Here is an 18,535-nt window from a genome sequence, read left to right as displayed (position 1 = left end):
AGTACTTCATTGTTATGAGTAGTAGATAACTGAAGTGAGCTGAATGATATTTTATGAATGTGGACACCTTACAGAATTTTACAAAATTTTATGATATCAGAGAAAGTTCTCAAGTATTGAACTCGCTTTCCCATATTGTACTGATAGATAATTTCATACACACACACACACACACACACACACACACACACACACACACACACACACACACACACATAGTAAATATGATCTCTGTTCATGTTAAGTACTCCATTACATAGGTCAGATACTGATGTTGACTTTGGCCTTTCAGACACCACACTTAGCCAAATGGGATCAAGATCTACTTCACTGATGAGCCTTACACCAACTATTTTTGAGGAGGATGAAGATGAGAACAGTGATGAGATCCTGTTCAAAGATGACTTGGAAACCTCTCCAACGGAACCTTTCAGAGTGAGGAACAGCAATGTCAAGGATTGTACTAAAGGTTCGAATTTCAAAATCATATACCAAGTGCAACACCCACATGTCAATTTCCACGTTACTAATGAGGAAATACTGAAAGGGAATGAATTCATTCAAGAAAACAATAACAATATAACGAAGGAAGCGAAACACACCACGCAACTCAGCAACATGCTTAACAGTTCTCGTCAAGCCTCTCCAACTGCTACAGAAAAAATCATGAATATGAAAAACATGGGGCATTCATTAGAAACCAGTAATGAAGCTAAACACATCAAGCAAAACTTTATAAACCGACAAGACTACAAGAACAAAAAAGTTGTACAAGATTTGTTTGAATCCAAAAATGAAACCAAAACAAACCACCTAAAGCTCCAGAACTCGTGTGTGGATTCTGGAATGCCTGAGAGTGACCTCATCAATGCCACTCTCTCTGGTGAGGATGTTTATATCAACATTATCAGAAAGCCAGTAATGGTAGGCCTGATGCTTGCTGGAGACCCCTACAGGGATGACACCATTGATAGCACAGAAAATCTTAAATGTCAGTCTCAATGGGCAAATGGTCATGTGAGCCCAATGCTAAGTTGTAAGGGCGAAGTGAGTCAACACATACCTGGCCCAAGATGTGAACTAACCACAGAACTTTAAGAGACATTGTTATGTAAATGATAAGGGATACATCAGAAAATCTGTTCTCATAAGTTGTAACTGGTGATGGTGTGAGTCAGCATTTTTACATGAATTTACTAAAGAAAGAAAGAGAGACAGGAAGTCTTCTGAGGTACAGTGCACTCAAGATCAATTGTGATATCATTATCTATTTGTAATATGGCTGGTGGTGATGTCTCTGGCTGGCCTGTGTGTGATTAGTGATACTACTTACAAGCATACAAGTCTTTAACTGTATTTACATAGACTAAATTTTAACATTTTATAATCATTTTGTGTAAATTCTCAGCAGCACTACCCTCCTTAGTGGCACCACATGTAGAACTGGTTTAGAGTACACATCACCATACACTTTCCAAGTCCATGGGCAGGTTAAACTGTTCCCCACCAAAACACTGAAGAGTATATATTTTCACAAATTAACTGAATAATTTATAGATGTCCTGGAGTATTTTTCATCATACTGTATATTGATGAATTGCTCATCTCTACTCCTATCATCATTTTTATGTACATAATGCTTTTGTGGATGTTGTTTTGTATTTTCAGTCCCTCTCTGTATTTTAATAGTGTTTTAAGGACAATATAATTTCATCTCATTATTTACTTACCACATCATTGTTCATGCATAAGCAATGAAAAACAAGGGGAATTAGCGAATAGCATGCTCTTCTTAACAGTACAAACTTGCTAACCTTTATACCAGGTACTTGTTACTGTATGTATGTGTGATAGTGTTTGGTTCATATAATTGTATGTAACTGTGATTTTCATTGGGTTGTGCTATACAGCTCTGTGTTGCCAGATCTCTCAACTGTGGAAAACCATTCTGGCCTAACCTAACAGACCAACTTAGATTTAAGGTGAGACTTAGTTTTTTCACATCCTTGTCAGAACTGGCATATTTTATCTATCCATCTATTTATACCTCCAATGCTCATTCCCTCCAGGAACTCCCATCAGGTTGGTGGTCATGGCAAAAGAGTCTCCACTTATCCCTGTCCTTGTATGCCTCCTTCACATACACCATCCCATACATTCTTCTGCCATTTCTCTCTCTCTCTCTCTCTCTCTCTCTCTCTCTCTCTCTCTCTCTCTCTCTCTCTCTCTCTCTCTCTCTCTCTCTCTAATACACTTTCAATCTATTTCCCCATTTCCGAGGTGGTTCCCCCCCTCACACCAACCCCTATAATTGTACTACCATGCCCTGTCCTTGTAAACTTCCTGTCTTGCATTCTTTCCACATACCCAAATCACCTCATATCACATTTCACTCAATCTACCACTCCACAATTCATTCCCTTTGCATTCTCTGCTGTAACAAATCTCCCATATATTCCTTCATTTCTTTCTTCATTCCATCTAGTTATATCACATACTCCTCTCAAATAGCTCATTTCCACCCCTGTGACTCATTGCTTCTCCATGTTTTGGCTGTTTTGCACATAGTTTATGCCTATTATCATACATTTTCCCTGATCTAGGACCTGCTTCTCCAAACTATCACTTTGTTTTCAGTTGAAAATATCATAGAGAGCTTGAAAGGTGGAATAATCAAAATGAATTTACATAATATAGTTGAGCAATCAAGTGTATGAAAATGATAATATTCATGTGTTGCATAACAAGTACCTGTATAGATTAGATTATGTGAAATTTTAGTGAATAATGATTTTCATAATCATACTAAATTAACAGTCCCTGATATTTTTTTTTTTTTACTTTGTTGCCAATTCATGCATTAGTAAAGTAGTGCTAGGAACAGACAAAGAAAGGCAGCATTTGCTCACATCCATCCTCTAGTTGTAACATGTAGTGCACCAAAACCACAGCTCCCTAGCCACAACCAGGCCCCGCAGACCTTTCCATGGTTTACCCCTGCCACTTCATGTACCCTGGTTCAGTCCATTGACAGTGCATTGACCCCTGTATACCACATCGTTTGAGTTCACTCTCTCCTGTCTTGTCTACCCTCCTGCATGTTCAGGCCTGGATCACTCAAAATCTTTTCCACTCCATCCTTCTACCACCAATTTGGTCTACCCATTTTTCTTGTTCTTCCTCTTCTGACATATAATCCTCTTTGTTTACCCCTCCTCATTCATTCTCTCCATATGTCCAACCATTTCAGCACACCCTGTTCTATTCTCTCAACCACACACTTTTTATTACCACACCTCACTCTTACCCTTTTATTACATATTTGATCAAACCCCTCACACCACATATTGCTCTCAAGCATTTAGTTTCCAACCCCTGTCCTCGTATTCTCATTTATAGCCCACACCTCACATCCATATCATATTGTTGGAACTATTGTTCCTTCAAACGTAACCATTCTGGCCTTCTCAGACAATGACCTCTTTTTCCACACATTCTTCAGTGCTTCCAGAATCTTTGCCCCCTTACCTGAATGAAGTGTTGAATTAAAAGTTGCAAAGTATGCCTGGTATGAAAAGCAGATTGTTAATTATTCTTCATATATAGAGCTTTTATTACGTTAAGTACTGTTGGGACATGTGGTTATATAATGTGAAATATTATTTTTAAACTTTAGATTTTGTTACTTAATTATGTATCAAATTATAGTTTTGTGCCTGTATATATAAATGTGATTACTTATTTCAAGTTACTTACAGTACTTGTACTGTATTAGTAGCAAGTTTTACTTATTTCAAGTTACAGTATTAGTAACTATTGGTAGCAAGTTCTACACTCATGGGGCCCCATGTTCTAAACTTTCGGTCATACATTTTAGACTTTTGTATATTGTTATGATTCCCTCTCTAAGTTTATTTCATATGTCCACTAATCTGATATTTAAAAGATCATCACATTGTCTCTGTCAAATTTCTTGTTTAACATTTTGAATTTTGTGATCAAGTCTCCTGTTACCAGTCTCATATCTTCATTGGGAAAATTAATGGCCTCTTACCTTTCACTATAAATCAACTTTCTTGATTCAGGTGCTATCATTGTTGCCAGTGTCTAACCTCTCTCAGTTTTTGTTCTTCTTTAAGAGCCAAACTTGAAAAGTGTATCCAACATTTGGTTTAATACACATTATGAATAGCTTGCTAAACATCTTCTCTGTGTATATGAATGCAGTTTTATTTACTGCAGGCATTTTGTCTACATAAGAATTCTCCTGAAGTGCAACTCTAGCAATAGGTTAAGTAATTCTTTCCCCTTCAAGAAACTGTCATTTCATCTTTAACTCTCAAGAGAAAAGGAGCCCTGAATTATTCACATTATGGTGAAGTGCCTGCATTACAGTATTATCAGTTTCAGCTCTCTCATACACAGATACCATTAAGTTATTTTCTTCTGGATAACATTCATATTAAGGCCTTCTTTCATTATTCCCCATCCTCTTTACTTAATATTCAATTTGGGTGAACTGCATCATTGTGTACATGATCATCTGTTTGTAAGTACCAGCATGTTGATATGGGAAGAGAGTTTACATATCTGGGGCCCCAGGTCTTGAACTGACCTTTCTGTAAAATTCTTCTGTGCTTCTGCATTCAGTTTTTATTTCGCTTTTTCTGTTAAAAGTGCATAAGTACTTTTTCAAATTTCTTGTCTCTTCGTAATTTCTTGTGTCCTTAATATCAACATGATCATATTCATTGATAACATTGAAAGTTATGATTATGTCCTTCCAATCTTCTTTTGATGTATGTCTGTGTTTATGTATGTATCTATGGATGCATGTATCTGTCTGTCTGGGATTGTATATGTATTTTTGTATGAGTACCTGACCGTCTGCATATGAGATAGTGTCTATTTGAATAAAATTAGTGGGACACTAAAGATACTTTAATCATAAGAATTATTAGTATTGCAGGTTTCATTGAGACTTTTGTTGCACTTATTTTATCTTACCATCCCACTTACTCTCTTTTTCCACACCCATTTTTTCCACTTTCCCATTACTTATTGTCTTTTTTCTCCTAACCCTTGTTTCATTATCCTCACTTCTTACTTTTCTCTCTTAATTTTTGGTTTCCTTTTCTGACTTTTTCTTCTTTCTCCTTCACTCTTCTGCAGTAGTTGTTAAGCAGCCACCAACCAGGGAAGTATATTACACTACCTGCCTGGATTTTGGGATGGGTGACACTTTCCAGTGAGCCAGCACTTTGATAGCTGTGAAGTGTCATTCCTTTGATCCAGGTAGCTATCTTTTCTTTCTGCCTCGTACATATGTGGGCAGCTAGATTTCAGTCAAGAAACATACAGTCTCTGCTTCTCATATACGACATTAGACAACACATAACTCACATAGCTCACTGATATGATTCTGTATTTTCATCCAGTGATCCCTACATGCTATCCCTGCCTTTAGGCAAAATTTTGTCGTGACAACTCCCTTCTCTTTGCTACCTCCTTTTTCCTTTTTTCCTGCTCCACTTTTATTCCATTCTCTTTTCTATCCCCATTCTTCCAACCTTTTTTTCGACCTTCTCTTCTTTCCTAAGCCATTCTTCTGTAATGAATCCCTACCTCTTGGTCTTATCTCAGGTCCAGCTATGTAACCAGTAACTGACTAACTTAAACCTAGTGTTATACCTTCAGTGCACAGTCAGACCATATTTTACTTTTATGTCTTCATTGTTGAACAATATGAAAAACCAGTAAAAAATTCCAATCAAAGCTCTTGCTTCTGGATTCACATCAGCAGCCATGTTTTCCATATATAGAAATGTGTGGAGTTGCGAGAGACACTACTCCTGTTGCTTCTCATAATTCAATTTGCACTGTTTGGAGTTGAACTCATTATGTGATTTGAAATATGATTTGAATCTTTCGAAAAACAGGGATGAGAAGGAAAATAACATCACAATCAAGCTTGCCAAATCTCTCGAGCCAGCATGAGAGGTAGTGTTCAGTCCGAAATCCATTACCCAAGTGTTCAAGTAACTTATGGTCTTATTGTTCATGAACTAACCTCAACTTAGATAAAAAACAATCTCACCCCAGATGAAGTAGCTTTAATCCAAGTAATGAAGACTAGATCTTTTTTCTTGTATCATTTTAGAACTAACCTTACCCTCTTTATTAGCTTCAGACTATAATCCATCTTCACCTCACCATTAGCCTAAGCTATTATTAATGCTCTTTTAACTTGACTCGCCTTACCACTAATCTCAACCTAAAACTAGCCCAAAAATAGTTTCAACTTGTAAGCTAGCCTCATGCATGAAGACATAATCTGTTTCTTCATTAGTTTCAGTACAAACTAACCTCAGTCTAGAGGAACTAACCTCATCCTCTAAATTAGCCTCTGGCTGTTAAGTAAGCTTACAAGACTAAACCTTCACTAACCTTTGTTTTAACTAACCTTGTCCTGGTAGATTGTTTCATCTTATGAACTAGTTCGTTCAAGAACTATTCTTACTGTAGAACTAATCTCAGACTTATAAACCTGATTCTTAATAAACTAGCCTCAACCTAGTCACCCTAAATCATAACACCAATGACCAAAGACATGAATTATATTTATCTGAAAAATATATTTACTTGTAAATAGTTGTATATACATATAACAGTGAACTTTTGTTTCTAATGATCACAACATGTAAGAATATGATTAATAAAATATGACTAGCTAAGATGTGTTTCAGATTCAAAAATCTTTTCAACTTTTATATATAATAGACAGCTAAAAAAGAAACAGTGGAAAACTTGATTGCAATGTTCAGTGTACAGCAAGGAACTCAGGCTGATATAAATTTGTTTTGAATAATTGATACACAAATAAGCCTTCTCAACTCGAGTGGTGAAACCTTAAGATACATTGAGCACTAACAAATTTGTAGCTCATACTACATGTGCTAACACACAATCACAACCAAACACTTATGTAGACATTCAAGTGAAGGGTAGTAGCACATGTATGTTACATAATAAGATAATTGAAGATGTGGATTTTGGGTAGTGAGGCTTTGCAAGTGAGAATGAAGAGGGCAGTTGGGGAATAGGGGGGACCTGATACTGTACTTGGAAGCTCCTCTATTATAACTATATTAAGAAACTTTATGCTTAGAACACAACTGTTTGAGAATAAAGGGCATACATTTAAGTACACTGAAAAGTACCCAAAAGCATAAGATGAAATTGGCAAACTTGAAAACGTTATGGAGTATGACTACAAAGTAAGCAAAAAAACCTGGAGGTTGCTTTTAACATATGTGCATAAATATGGGCTTTTCCAGGGAAGGCAGATGATAAATCAGGAAAGCAATCTACCCAGTATTCAAAGAACATTGTAAAATGAACTAAATCTAGGATATGAATCTGGGGCAGAGGAGGAAAGCCACAAAGCAGGTGATTAAAGTGGAACAGAAGTCTAGTGACTCTGAATCTGATACGCAGAGTGAAGTACTGTGTAAAGCCTTGGAAGGAATACTGTACTCATTCAGAGACAGACCAACCATGTAAGCTATGGGGCATTAGTTGGAAGACTTAAGAGAGCCCAAAGATTAAGGGTGAACATACTGTGAAGATGCAGATTTCAGATACAATAAAAGATGAGGAGGACATAGCATGATTATGGGAATAAACTACAGGTCGTGTTGAGTGAAGTTGTCATATGCAAGCAGTGATGATCTGTGAGTTGGGGAAAGTACACCTCCTGAGTGAAAAGGAAAGGGAAGCAAAGGAAGAACAACTCAGTCACAGATAGAACAATCGAGGAAGTTGTGGCGTTAGATGAAAGATTTAGAGAATCCAGAGAATTAGGATTAATATACAGTGAAGATGCAGATTTTTAGGTAAGATGAAAGATGAGGGGGACTTGGCGCAATTACATGAGGCAGCATTGAGTGAAGTTATTGAATGGAAGAGGTAATGATCTGTGGGTTGGAAAAAGAATATCTCCTGAATGAAGGGGAAAGGGAAGCAAAGGAAGAAGAGCTTATCAAAAATCTTGACATCATGGACTTGCTGACTATAAGTCTAGAAATAAAGAGAACTTAAGAGATTGGTATATACAGGCTATACATTAGTGGGCAGCCACTGAGGATTTCCTTAGCTGTAGGATGTGGAGCCAAGAGATGTTTGAGCAGGCCAATAACATGCCAAAAAGGGGTTCAAGGGAGTGTTTGTTAGGACTAACATACCAAAAGAAACGAGCTAAAGAAGCCAGACAAATTGCAGATAATGAGAGGGACTGCATGAGTCTAGGGAAAGAAACATTTCCAATTAGTTAAGAGAGAAATGAACAGTATTAAAACTAAAAGGCTTTGAATTCAGCATTAAGACATATCTTTCAGTGAGGCATAGACTAACAAGAAGTATGTTGAGATGGAATGCATAACAGGTCTTGTGAGGTATTGAAACTAATAGAAAAAACATAACCAGGCTGTTAAAATAACCTTGACCCATGTAAGACTTATTGTCCAGATAAAGTTTCTCTATAAGTAGGGAAGAAATGCTCGTAGACACTTGCTCAGCAATTCGAAATTTTGTTTAATTGATCACTGAAGGAAGGCATAGTGCCAAAGTTATACCATGAGAGCAACTGCAGTGCGTGTATTAAGGAAAGGTGATTATTGAATTGCGCTGACCTACAGACCAGTCTTCCTGACAAGAATGGTCTGTAAATCACTGAATGAGATAAGAAGGCAAACTGAAGACTTCATTCTGTGAAACTACCCAACCAGGAAATAATATGGATTCAGGGAAAGGTTATGCTTTACAGATCTCTGAAAACTCACGATTAGAAAGTGAGCTGTCTCGGACAAAAAATAAGAAAAAAAAAATGGTTGGGTCGACTAGGCAGGAATAAGTAATAGACTTCCTCACTTTATGGAAAATGATTTTGGTGAAAGAGAACAAAATATACATATGGAATGACCAATAATGAGCTACAGGGTTTTACACTTCTTTGTATGTGTAAACTTTCCTGAAGGACGATTTGACGAAATATGTTTCTCAATGACGTCAAGGTCATGATGAAAGTAAACATTAATGGTGTCTATCAACCCACTGAAGAATCTTGATGAGCTCCAAGTTAGTCTGTTAATGGTTGATGGAATCTAATCCAAGCAAGTGAAAGGTAATGAGGAAGGTACATAGCGAAAGGTCTCAGCATGATTATTAACAAGCGGGAAATCAACTGAAGAAATCTGTGTTAAAGAGACATAGGAGTCAACGCTGCGCTTATTCTGTTGTATAAGCTCCACATTAGAGCAACTATTAACGGGCAACCTTGTCCTCTTATAAATATCAGAATTGTAATATGTGCCATATCAAGGTGGGTTAAGGGTAAAGAAGGCAGAGGGATGGAAACAGTGTTTACATTAACTATGTTATTGCTCCAACAATACAGAATAGCACCTTAATCCCGTGCATCAAGATAAGTTCTTTTAAAAGAAATGTAATTGCCTGCTAGAAAAGCAACAAATAATACAAAAATAATGTCATATAATGACTATAATTTCCATATAAAATAATTTCATTATTTTTCCTCAAAACAAAAAATAACCAAAACTACTGCACAAAGTTTACTTTTACATCATACCTTTGTAGATCTAACCTCTTATGGGGTTGTACTAGTCTACCTCTAGATGTTCTAATCGCATTGGAGTCATTCTTACTCCTCTTTGTACCTTCCCCATTTGTCTACTGCACTTGTCACCTCTTGCGGTTTAGCTCGTCTCCTGTTGAATCCCGGTAAACTCACAGTTTATTGCCTTCTTTCTTAGGTCAGTAACAAAACTATCAATGGTTTCATTAGCCTGTTGCAACCTGCTATAAGTGACATTCTTCATTAGCTCAAAATATTCTTGCAACTTCTCTATTAGAGGCTTGTATTTCTCTTAATCAGCTTCATCTACAGCCAAAGTGTTCTACATATCTAGTAACTCTTCAACCACATTTTAGCAGAGGCAATCTTCACCTCATCCTTTTCACTTTTCTCAGAACTCAGTAGATATATCTCACTTTACTGGCGGAATCTTCGCCAGTTCTCTGATGTATTACCTGATAATTTCAAGGGTTCAGAAAGTCGACCTTGGACGCTCATCCTTAATGTTCTAGGCGACCACAACAATGGGCACAGGGAGACTACCACCTCACAAAACCTTAGTTCTTGCCACCAACCTTCTTCCCTCTCACACAAGTAGCTCCTCTTCACAGCCAGATGCACGTGAGACGTCGGCACAATTGACACCATATTTGTCAGCATGTATTTACTACATATATATATATATATATATATATATATATATATATATATATATATATATATATATATATATATATAGTTATTAATTTTCTTGATCAGACTTTTTTTTTTGAAGATAACTAATAATGTAAGTAATTAACTGGAAAGTTTACCTGTCCTATGTAAAGAGGACACAGTTCTCTGAAATGCCAGCAAATAACTATGTACACACGGTAAAAAAAAAAAAAAAAAAAAATCTCCCCCGATGGGGTCCGATGAATTTCCAAATCAACACAAAACTCTGTGTTATCTCGGTTTGGCTGGGAAGCGTCAATATAAGACAAATTACCCAATAACTATTATTGCCCCACTTTATGGTTATTTCTTTCGGAATATGAAATATACATACTTAGCAAAAAACTGTTAAAGAGTAGTACATTCTGCTGTCGTTAGCACTCGATGATTTGTAATCATGAAAGCAGGGCTATCAACATGATAGACCATTGGGCCTTTCTGAAAATCGTTCGTTGTAGTATCATATTGTTTCATTCAAAATTTAGATGCACAGATGGATTCGATGGATTTCAAAATGATCAGTAGTGCTCTCGTTGTATCGGTAAGGTCGGCTAGCATGACAGACTAATTTCCTAACAATTCTGGGATGCCAACATTGTAGTTATGTTCATCTAAGCATGAAATCAATTAAATATTCACCATGACAAATGTTAGGGAATGTCGCACTGGACGAATTAAACGAGGTTACACCAATGGATGTTTCTCAAAATCCCTTATTCATAGTGTTATATTGTTTCACAGAAAAAGTGAAGAAACTTGTATTATGTACACCTTTGTGCACCTGGTGGTGTCTTGAATCTATGGCAGCGAAGTTAGCTTGCTTTAGCTTTGCCAACTTAGTGGAAAATCCAGTAGATTACAGATTTTCCTACCTTATAGCAGATTTCTTAGCCACGTAACAAATAACGGATTTTTTTTTTTTTTTTTGGCGAATTTAGGTCTTCTTATGTAGCGAAAATTCTAGTAGATATCAGGTGTAAATATATACATATTTACTAATGTAATTGACATAATCTATATTCCTCCTCTGGTGTACATACGTATCAATATCTGTGGATTCTGAAATCACGTCTGCTTGTTCATATCAGGCAGCCTTGCTAACGAAGGTATTTCACTTTCTGATGACGGACGTGACACGTCTTGTTTCCTGCCCGCCCCCCATCCACCTCTGCCTGTCCACCTGACAGTCCTCACCTGGCAATGTGGTCTAGATATTTTGATAACAATGGCCCCAGTTTACCCAAGTCTTACAGAAAGAACTGGGAAACAAAGCCAGACTAAAAGGGCTGATTACGACCAGTGGTAAAAGAGAAGAGAAAAACTTATTGCCTATTTTACAAATGTGAAATGTTAAGAAACTTGATTTCTCGCAAACATGTTACGGCATCAGAACATGTAAAAGCCATTTTCCAGTGCAAGTCAAAAATAACTTCCCAAAATTCACTGATATCAGAATACAAGTAAGGCAAATCGATGGCCCCTATAATCATAATCCCCTGCATCATGGGTTGCTAAGAATCTCCGGGTTTCTGCCTGACTCTACTGGAAGTGAGAGGGAGGACTCTGCCATCAGTAGTACCGTCCCTTCACACGACCTTTCCCTCTTTGTTAGACCTTTTTTTCTATTCACTGTCCAACATTCGTTGTCTCTAGTAACATATCTGTTGAACACCTGTCTAGTACCTCTCCTAATATCTTACTTCTCTCTGAGGCACAGTTGTCTGTTGATGTTCTCGCTACTCTTTTTTTTTTTTTTATCGAGGCGAAGATGCACTTGACAGTTTGGCTGAATGAAACATGTCCGAATAACATTGTTTTATTTCAAATAATTGCCAGATGATATAACCTGAATCTTATTTACAAACTCAGATTTCTCCCTCAGATATATGTTATATCAATCAATCATGCTAACGAGTAAAGAGATTATGTAGTGTGTTGGAAAGTCTAAATCAAATAACAACAGCCGCCCAAGTCAACGATCTAAGCTAGTTTTCGGATGCATGCTACTTTATTTGTAACTTTTCACTTATGTTAACGTAAATTGGGTCAAACTTCACTAAACATGAGAAGAAACATGTGATTATAAACTTTTTTTGAAGACCAGAATCTATTCAAAACATGGAACTGATAAAACGTTTTGTTAATCGTTACGCGGGAAGGCCTTGTGAACTCTCAATTCTCATAATAGTGCGACTGTGATGTGTCTGTCATTCTCTTTAGTTGGTTATATCCCATTCTGTGGCCGAAACACCATTAGGAAATACTGATTGCATGATTTATGAGACGTACAACTGGTGTGAACACATTCAAAAGGCAAATGGTATCATACAAGCAGTTTTAAATTTTGTATGATGGCAAACAGCCACATCAAATTCTAAAAGTGTGTGACACGATATGGATGTCAGTGGCACCCGCATTACCATATTGGTGAGGGGAAGAGCTCTGAGTACTACATTTTGAAACTGTACACTCGTTCTCTCTACGCCCAGTCCTTCAAGATGTTCATCGAAGAGTGAAAGTTTTCCATGGCGAAAATGCTGATCCAGTAAATGTCGTACCAGACACCACAAATTTCATCTTTGCAACAAGCAAAAAATGTGACCGAATATCAAGAATTCACCTTTTAACATCTGATGTTAGCTTTCTTAGCGAACTTAAATGCATGTCTTGATTACGGATCTGAAATGTACTGTAAAATTTTAGATATAACAAGTAATGCAGAAAGGAATGTCCATGCATGTTGCATATGTTATGCTGTTAAAATTCTGTTGAAAGTGAAGGAGTGGACTGCCAGACAACGTCCAGGTTTAGACTAAAGAAAATGTCACTTTTTACTGTTTCCAAGTGCCTGAGAGCTGTGAAGGAGCCTATTGCACAGTTGCTGAAATGCTGATCGACAGGATTAAGAATTTGTAATGCAACCCTACAATGATGAAATGGAACGAAACAAAGTGAACAGTGAAATTTTGGATCGAAGTAGATAATATTGCAGATATGTATCAGAGACATCCTCTCCCTGAGCTGTCGGACTTCACAAATTCGTCAGTCAAATGCCGAGTTCGAGAAGGTATTTAGCCAGGTTATTATTGTCAAGTGCAAACTCGGAAATCGGCCAAGTACTAGGCCCGTCAGTGCCAGTCCCGTGCTAAACGTGGGCTCAGAAGAGCAATGCTCTCGTCATTCATACCAGGTTGTGTAGCACAGCTGATTGAGACGTTGACTATGTACACTACATCAACAGGATGATTGTAAAGGGATATGAAGATGATATTTTTTGCAGGAGAATTAACTGCTGAGTATTAATATACACCTAATGTATAGTAATTGTTGGTGTTGTAAAGTATTTCATGAATGATATAACAGCGGATTTAAAGACCATCATAGCGGATTGGTAGAAACTAGTTTCTTTTATTTGAAAAAATAAAGATAGCCAAAGTTTGAATATCCATCACCACAGCCAGTTGTAAAGTCGTGCAGCATTAAGGAAAATTGTCACTCAAATATGGCTGTTGGAGCCGTGCTTTTGGACAAGATGGATAACTCGGCAGACGTTATTGTTCTTTGTTGCGGACGTGTTACCTGCCACCTCTACCTCCTGGCTATGTTGCGTTCAGCCCTCAACGTGCACTCGATTTTGGTATAAGGCAGCCGGGCACATTCGTTCTACCGCTTGGGTACGTATGTGTGTGATTTGTTGTCATTTTGTAATTACCAATTTATACCGTACGGACTGGATAGAAAGGCAGTTCAACACTCGTGGATCTCCTACTCGTGTGTGACTGTTTTAAAATGAACATAGCATCAACTATGGTGTTTATTTCCTGCCCAGTGTACATACATATTTACGGTTCTGTGGGTTGAAATTATCCAGGAAGTCCAGTAAACACCCAGTAGAGCTTGACGGCACCACACCTGCTGTGGTAAAACATTTTGGGTTATGGTTCTCTATGAGAGGTGTATAGTGGTGTTTGCTGAGGTATGTATGTGTTAGGGAGTGTATGCTGGCTTCTACATGGGTGGAGACTGGTCCAGCGCCTGCCACAGGTGTCCACTGTAACCTAATTACAGATGTGCATTCCTTATGCCCCTCTTGCTCACAGATCTGCTAGAACTTCAAGGTCTTCCCCTATCGATTTTCATTTGTATGTTAACTCTTCAGGAGCTCAGGTTAGGTTACGTTAGGTTAGATTATGCCAAGCTAGGCTAGGCTAGGTATGTGTTTACGCAAAGTTTGACGAAACATTTAATCACACACACACACACACACACATACATAATCCCTCTTGATAAAAGAGAGGCTGAAGTTTCAAGAAATAGTGGAAGATGGCGTATTCAGACAATATAGTACTAATGGGAGTAGTAACTGTGAGGTATAAGAGCATAGCTTTATTAGCATATGATTCCCCAAAGAATCGCAACGAAATGGAACAAGATTACAAAGATGACGGCGAAGGAACAATCGATATGCTGCATGAGGAAGTGAAGCACTCAATTCTTAGACGTGAGAAAGAACTGATGATAGTGGATAGCAACTATAAAGAGATAGTCCGGGGGAATTAGGTCCTTTATGGTGATCGGAAGTCATGCAGACAAGTTCTCTGAGTGAATACAGGAAACTTTATTACATGTGCAAGAAATGGAGCCCACTATGACGAGAGGGACTGATACTCCATCAATGCTAGACTTTGTTCATACCAGCGTACCAGCGTAGTTTCCCAAAGTCACCTTAATGACGCCGCCATTGACTGAGTGACCGGTGACCTCACCTGACCTAATGATCCTCGAAAGAATGTGTTTGGTGGCCCAGCCTCTCACCGGCGGTCATAGTTCAAAAGCTGTCTCTGTAATTATAGATGACCTGACACTTTCCAACGTCTCTAATTCCCCTTGGAAACAGCTACCCCTCACAGACCTGACCTCGTCGCCTCTTAAATACCCGGGTATCACAGCAGCAAAGCAACCAGGCAATTGGCTCACCACTAGACAAGTGTACCACCACTTGTCTTGCCGATGTGACTCCAGACTCAAACCGCCCTTATAGGGCGTCTCCGTCAGTAGATGTTATGACGGGACTCCTAACGCTTCTTATTGGCAGGATTCACTGTGATGCCTCCTCTCCAACGTCCGCCAACGGCAGGAATCGCTTGGGACATCACTTACGCCCATCACGAGCAACAGCTGTAACAGCGAGGGAACTACGCTACGCCCGCGGCACTCCTGCATCCCTAGCGCCTCTTCAGGAGCCTCTTGCAACGCAAGCACTCCAGAAGCCTCCTTCGTTCTTATCTCAATTCGACAGTCGCTGCACACTCCAGGAGCCGCGACACGGGCCACAACCACTTTCTCCTAAAGGAGTTCCACGTTGACCGGCAGCCTTGGATTTCTCCCATTAGCTTCTTCATCTGACGCCTCCTGCCATCACCGGCGTCACATGATCTCTGTCAAGCTTGCCTCATGTTTCTCAACTTGCCACAACTAACTTCTCCTTTCCCCCCTTTGATCCTACACCGCCAGTATCTCATTGCCTTACGTTACCTTACCTTGTTTACCCCACCTTATAAAACATTGTTGCTGTTGTTTAACGTGTTTCTGTTTTCTCTCTGTCATACCAATAAATCCCAATCAGAACACTCGCTAATCTAGCATGGATATTGAGAACATTGCATACGATACACCACTTGGAAGAGGTGATCATAAGATACTCAAGTTTAAATATGTGGTAAACGAAGACATTGAAAGAGCAGAGGTGAGACAGAAAATGAAGAGGATATATGATCGTGGAAACTGCACAAACCACAGTCATTTCTATGGTAACGTAGGTAGGGATATGGGATACAGTAACCAGACATTGTGTTGAAAAATTCTGGGATTTTTACAGGTGAGCGAGTAGAGGCATGGGTGTCTCAAGTCTCAAATACAGAGGAAAAGATTATTGGAAAGCAAGTGAATGACTTTCCGTGGAGGAAAAATTACCTCAGTGAGAGACAGCATGGTTTTCGGGAAAGGATGTCATGTGTAACTAGCCTCTTGAGTTTTAGGAGAGTGGGCTCAATCCTAGACAATAAGGATTGCCGGGTAGATTGTCTGTATCTGGATTGCCAAGCAGGAATAGGAGGGTGGGGGAATCCATTGCAGAGATTACCTTAGTGGTAGGGAACAAAGGTCGTATGTCAGAGGAACCTTCTCCAAATAGGTTGAGGTGACTAGCGGAGTGCCACAGGATTGGGTTCTGGGTCCATTACTCTTCTTGATACTTATTAATGACTTACCTGGTGATATATAACCCGACTTGAATATGTTTGCAGGTGATGGAAAAGTTATAAGGGGAGTGAAAAGCGAAAAGGATTGCATCAGCTTACAAGGGGACTTTAACGAACTTCAAAGTTGGCCTGAATAGTGATTGATGAAATTCAACCTGAGCAAATGTAATGTGGATGGGACAAAGCGAAGAATGGCATTAATGTGATTATCTCGCTAGAAGTAAGCTTCAAGAGTATGTGAGTGAGAGAGACTTTGGAGTAGACATCGTCCTTAACCTGTTACCAGAGTCTCATATTAGGAGAATAGCTAAGGCGACAAACTGTCCACTGGCAAATATTAGAAAAGCTTTCAAGTATGTGGATAAAAAAAAAAAATATTTAGCAAGCTATTCATGTCCTACATAAGGCCAAAGCTAGAAGTGCTTCTCAAGTTTGGTCATCGCACCTAAAGGAGCTCAAAAACTCATAAAGAAGGTCTAGAGGTGGGCAATAAAGATGGTACCAGAACTAAGAGAGATGAGGTATAGGAGAAGTCTGGAGACTTTAGAATTACCCACCTTGGAAGAAAGAAGAGTGAGGAGTGACCTGATTATAACTTTAAGTTTTTAAGAGAGATCGAAGAAGTGTAAAGTGGTTTTAAAGATATTTAGGGAAAGGCAAACTAGAGGATATAACGTGAAATCAAGTAATAAACTTGTAGATAAAGTTGTAAAGAAATACTTGTGTAGTATGATAGTGGTGGATGCTTGGAACATATCGACTGAAGACATGGTTAATGCAGACAGCATGAATGTATTCAAGAGGATGTATGATAGTAAATAATCTTCAAGACTTGTGGACCCACGAGCGTAAAACTTCTTTCCTGTACAGTAAAGATAGGTAATTTCACACACACACACACACACACACACACACACACACACACACACACATATATATATATATATATATATATATATATATATATATATATATATATATATATATGTGTGTGTGTGTGTGTGTGTGTGTGTGATTGATTGCTGGGAAAGAATCGATGAAGGGAAATGTAAACAGATAGACATATGGATGAGTGACGAGCCGTAACTGGGAGAAATAGAGACGTATAAGCAGATCTATGTAGAGGACAGAATTTGGTCACACACACATGACGTATGACGTCACGTCACTATCTGGCACCTGTATAAACCATATGAACATGGTGGCCATTCAGATGGGTCACACATTTCCAATTAAGACTCAATTACGTCTTTTTCCAGGAATGAGTCTATCAGATTATGATTTTTAACAGCATTTTCAGGATTTTGTTGAAGATGATGACGTTCCTCCGAAATTTTAAAACCCAGATCTGGAACTGGTCGCATCCATACTTATTCTCAGTATGAATTCCATCAATACGATGTACTTATAAAATCTTATATTGTTGTCTCTCCCATTTAAAAAGAAAAAAAAAGTCTCCGTAAGAATGTTATTGCTATTTACCTCGCTTTACGCATGAAGTTCTTGACATTGTCTGCCACCCAAATATGAAGTGAAAGTATATCAAAGTTAAACAACAACATAAGAGTAAAAAGCCGTAAAATCTAATGCCGTGGTACTGAAAATATAACAAAAAATACTATTATTTTTCTTATTCATGTATGATAAGTTATATATTTCTTTTTTATATTTTAGTTTAATGGATGTTTTTCGTTCTTGCCTCAAATACAGTACATGATCTGGTAAACTCATTGACATGAGGAGCTCCCGCTCAGGGGCACTGGTGTGATTCGTTTCCGGTGCTGAAGATGTTTTGGTAAAGAATGGTCATCACATGGTCGTGGGGACACCACTCGGGCTTAGGGACACACAAAGTACCAAGAAATCCGCAAAGTGGTGGAGGATGTATGTGAAGCAGGTGTGATGGCGG

The 18,535-nt window shown here is 38.3% G+C and overlaps 1 protein-coding gene across 3 annotated transcripts in view; it reads left to right on the top strand.

Annotated features, from left to right (window-relative positions):
• T48 (FU domain-containing protein T48) overlaps positions 1-5,167 on the top strand; it is a 141,303-nt gene extending 136,136 nt beyond the window's left edge. For all 3 annotated transcript variants that reach the window (XM_071678200.1, XM_071678212.1, XM_071678191.1), the window contains one exon: positions 293-5,167. In XM_071678200.1, coding sequence (XP_071534301.1) covers positions 293-1,098 — 806 coding nt within the window. In that variant the 3' untranslated portion in view covers positions 1,099-5,167. The remainder of the gene's footprint in view (positions 1-292) is intronic.
• Positions 5,168-18,535: the final 13,368 nt, after the last annotated feature.

This window comes from Panulirus ornatus, chromosome 2 (genome assembly GCF_036320965.1).
Source record: "Panulirus ornatus isolate Po-2019 chromosome 2, ASM3632096v1, whole genome shotgun sequence".
In the NCBI taxonomy this organism is placed as follows: Eukaryota; Metazoa; Arthropoda; class Malacostraca; order Decapoda; family Palinuridae; genus Panulirus; species Panulirus ornatus.
This window is presented reverse-complemented; position numbering and strand designations above follow the sequence as displayed.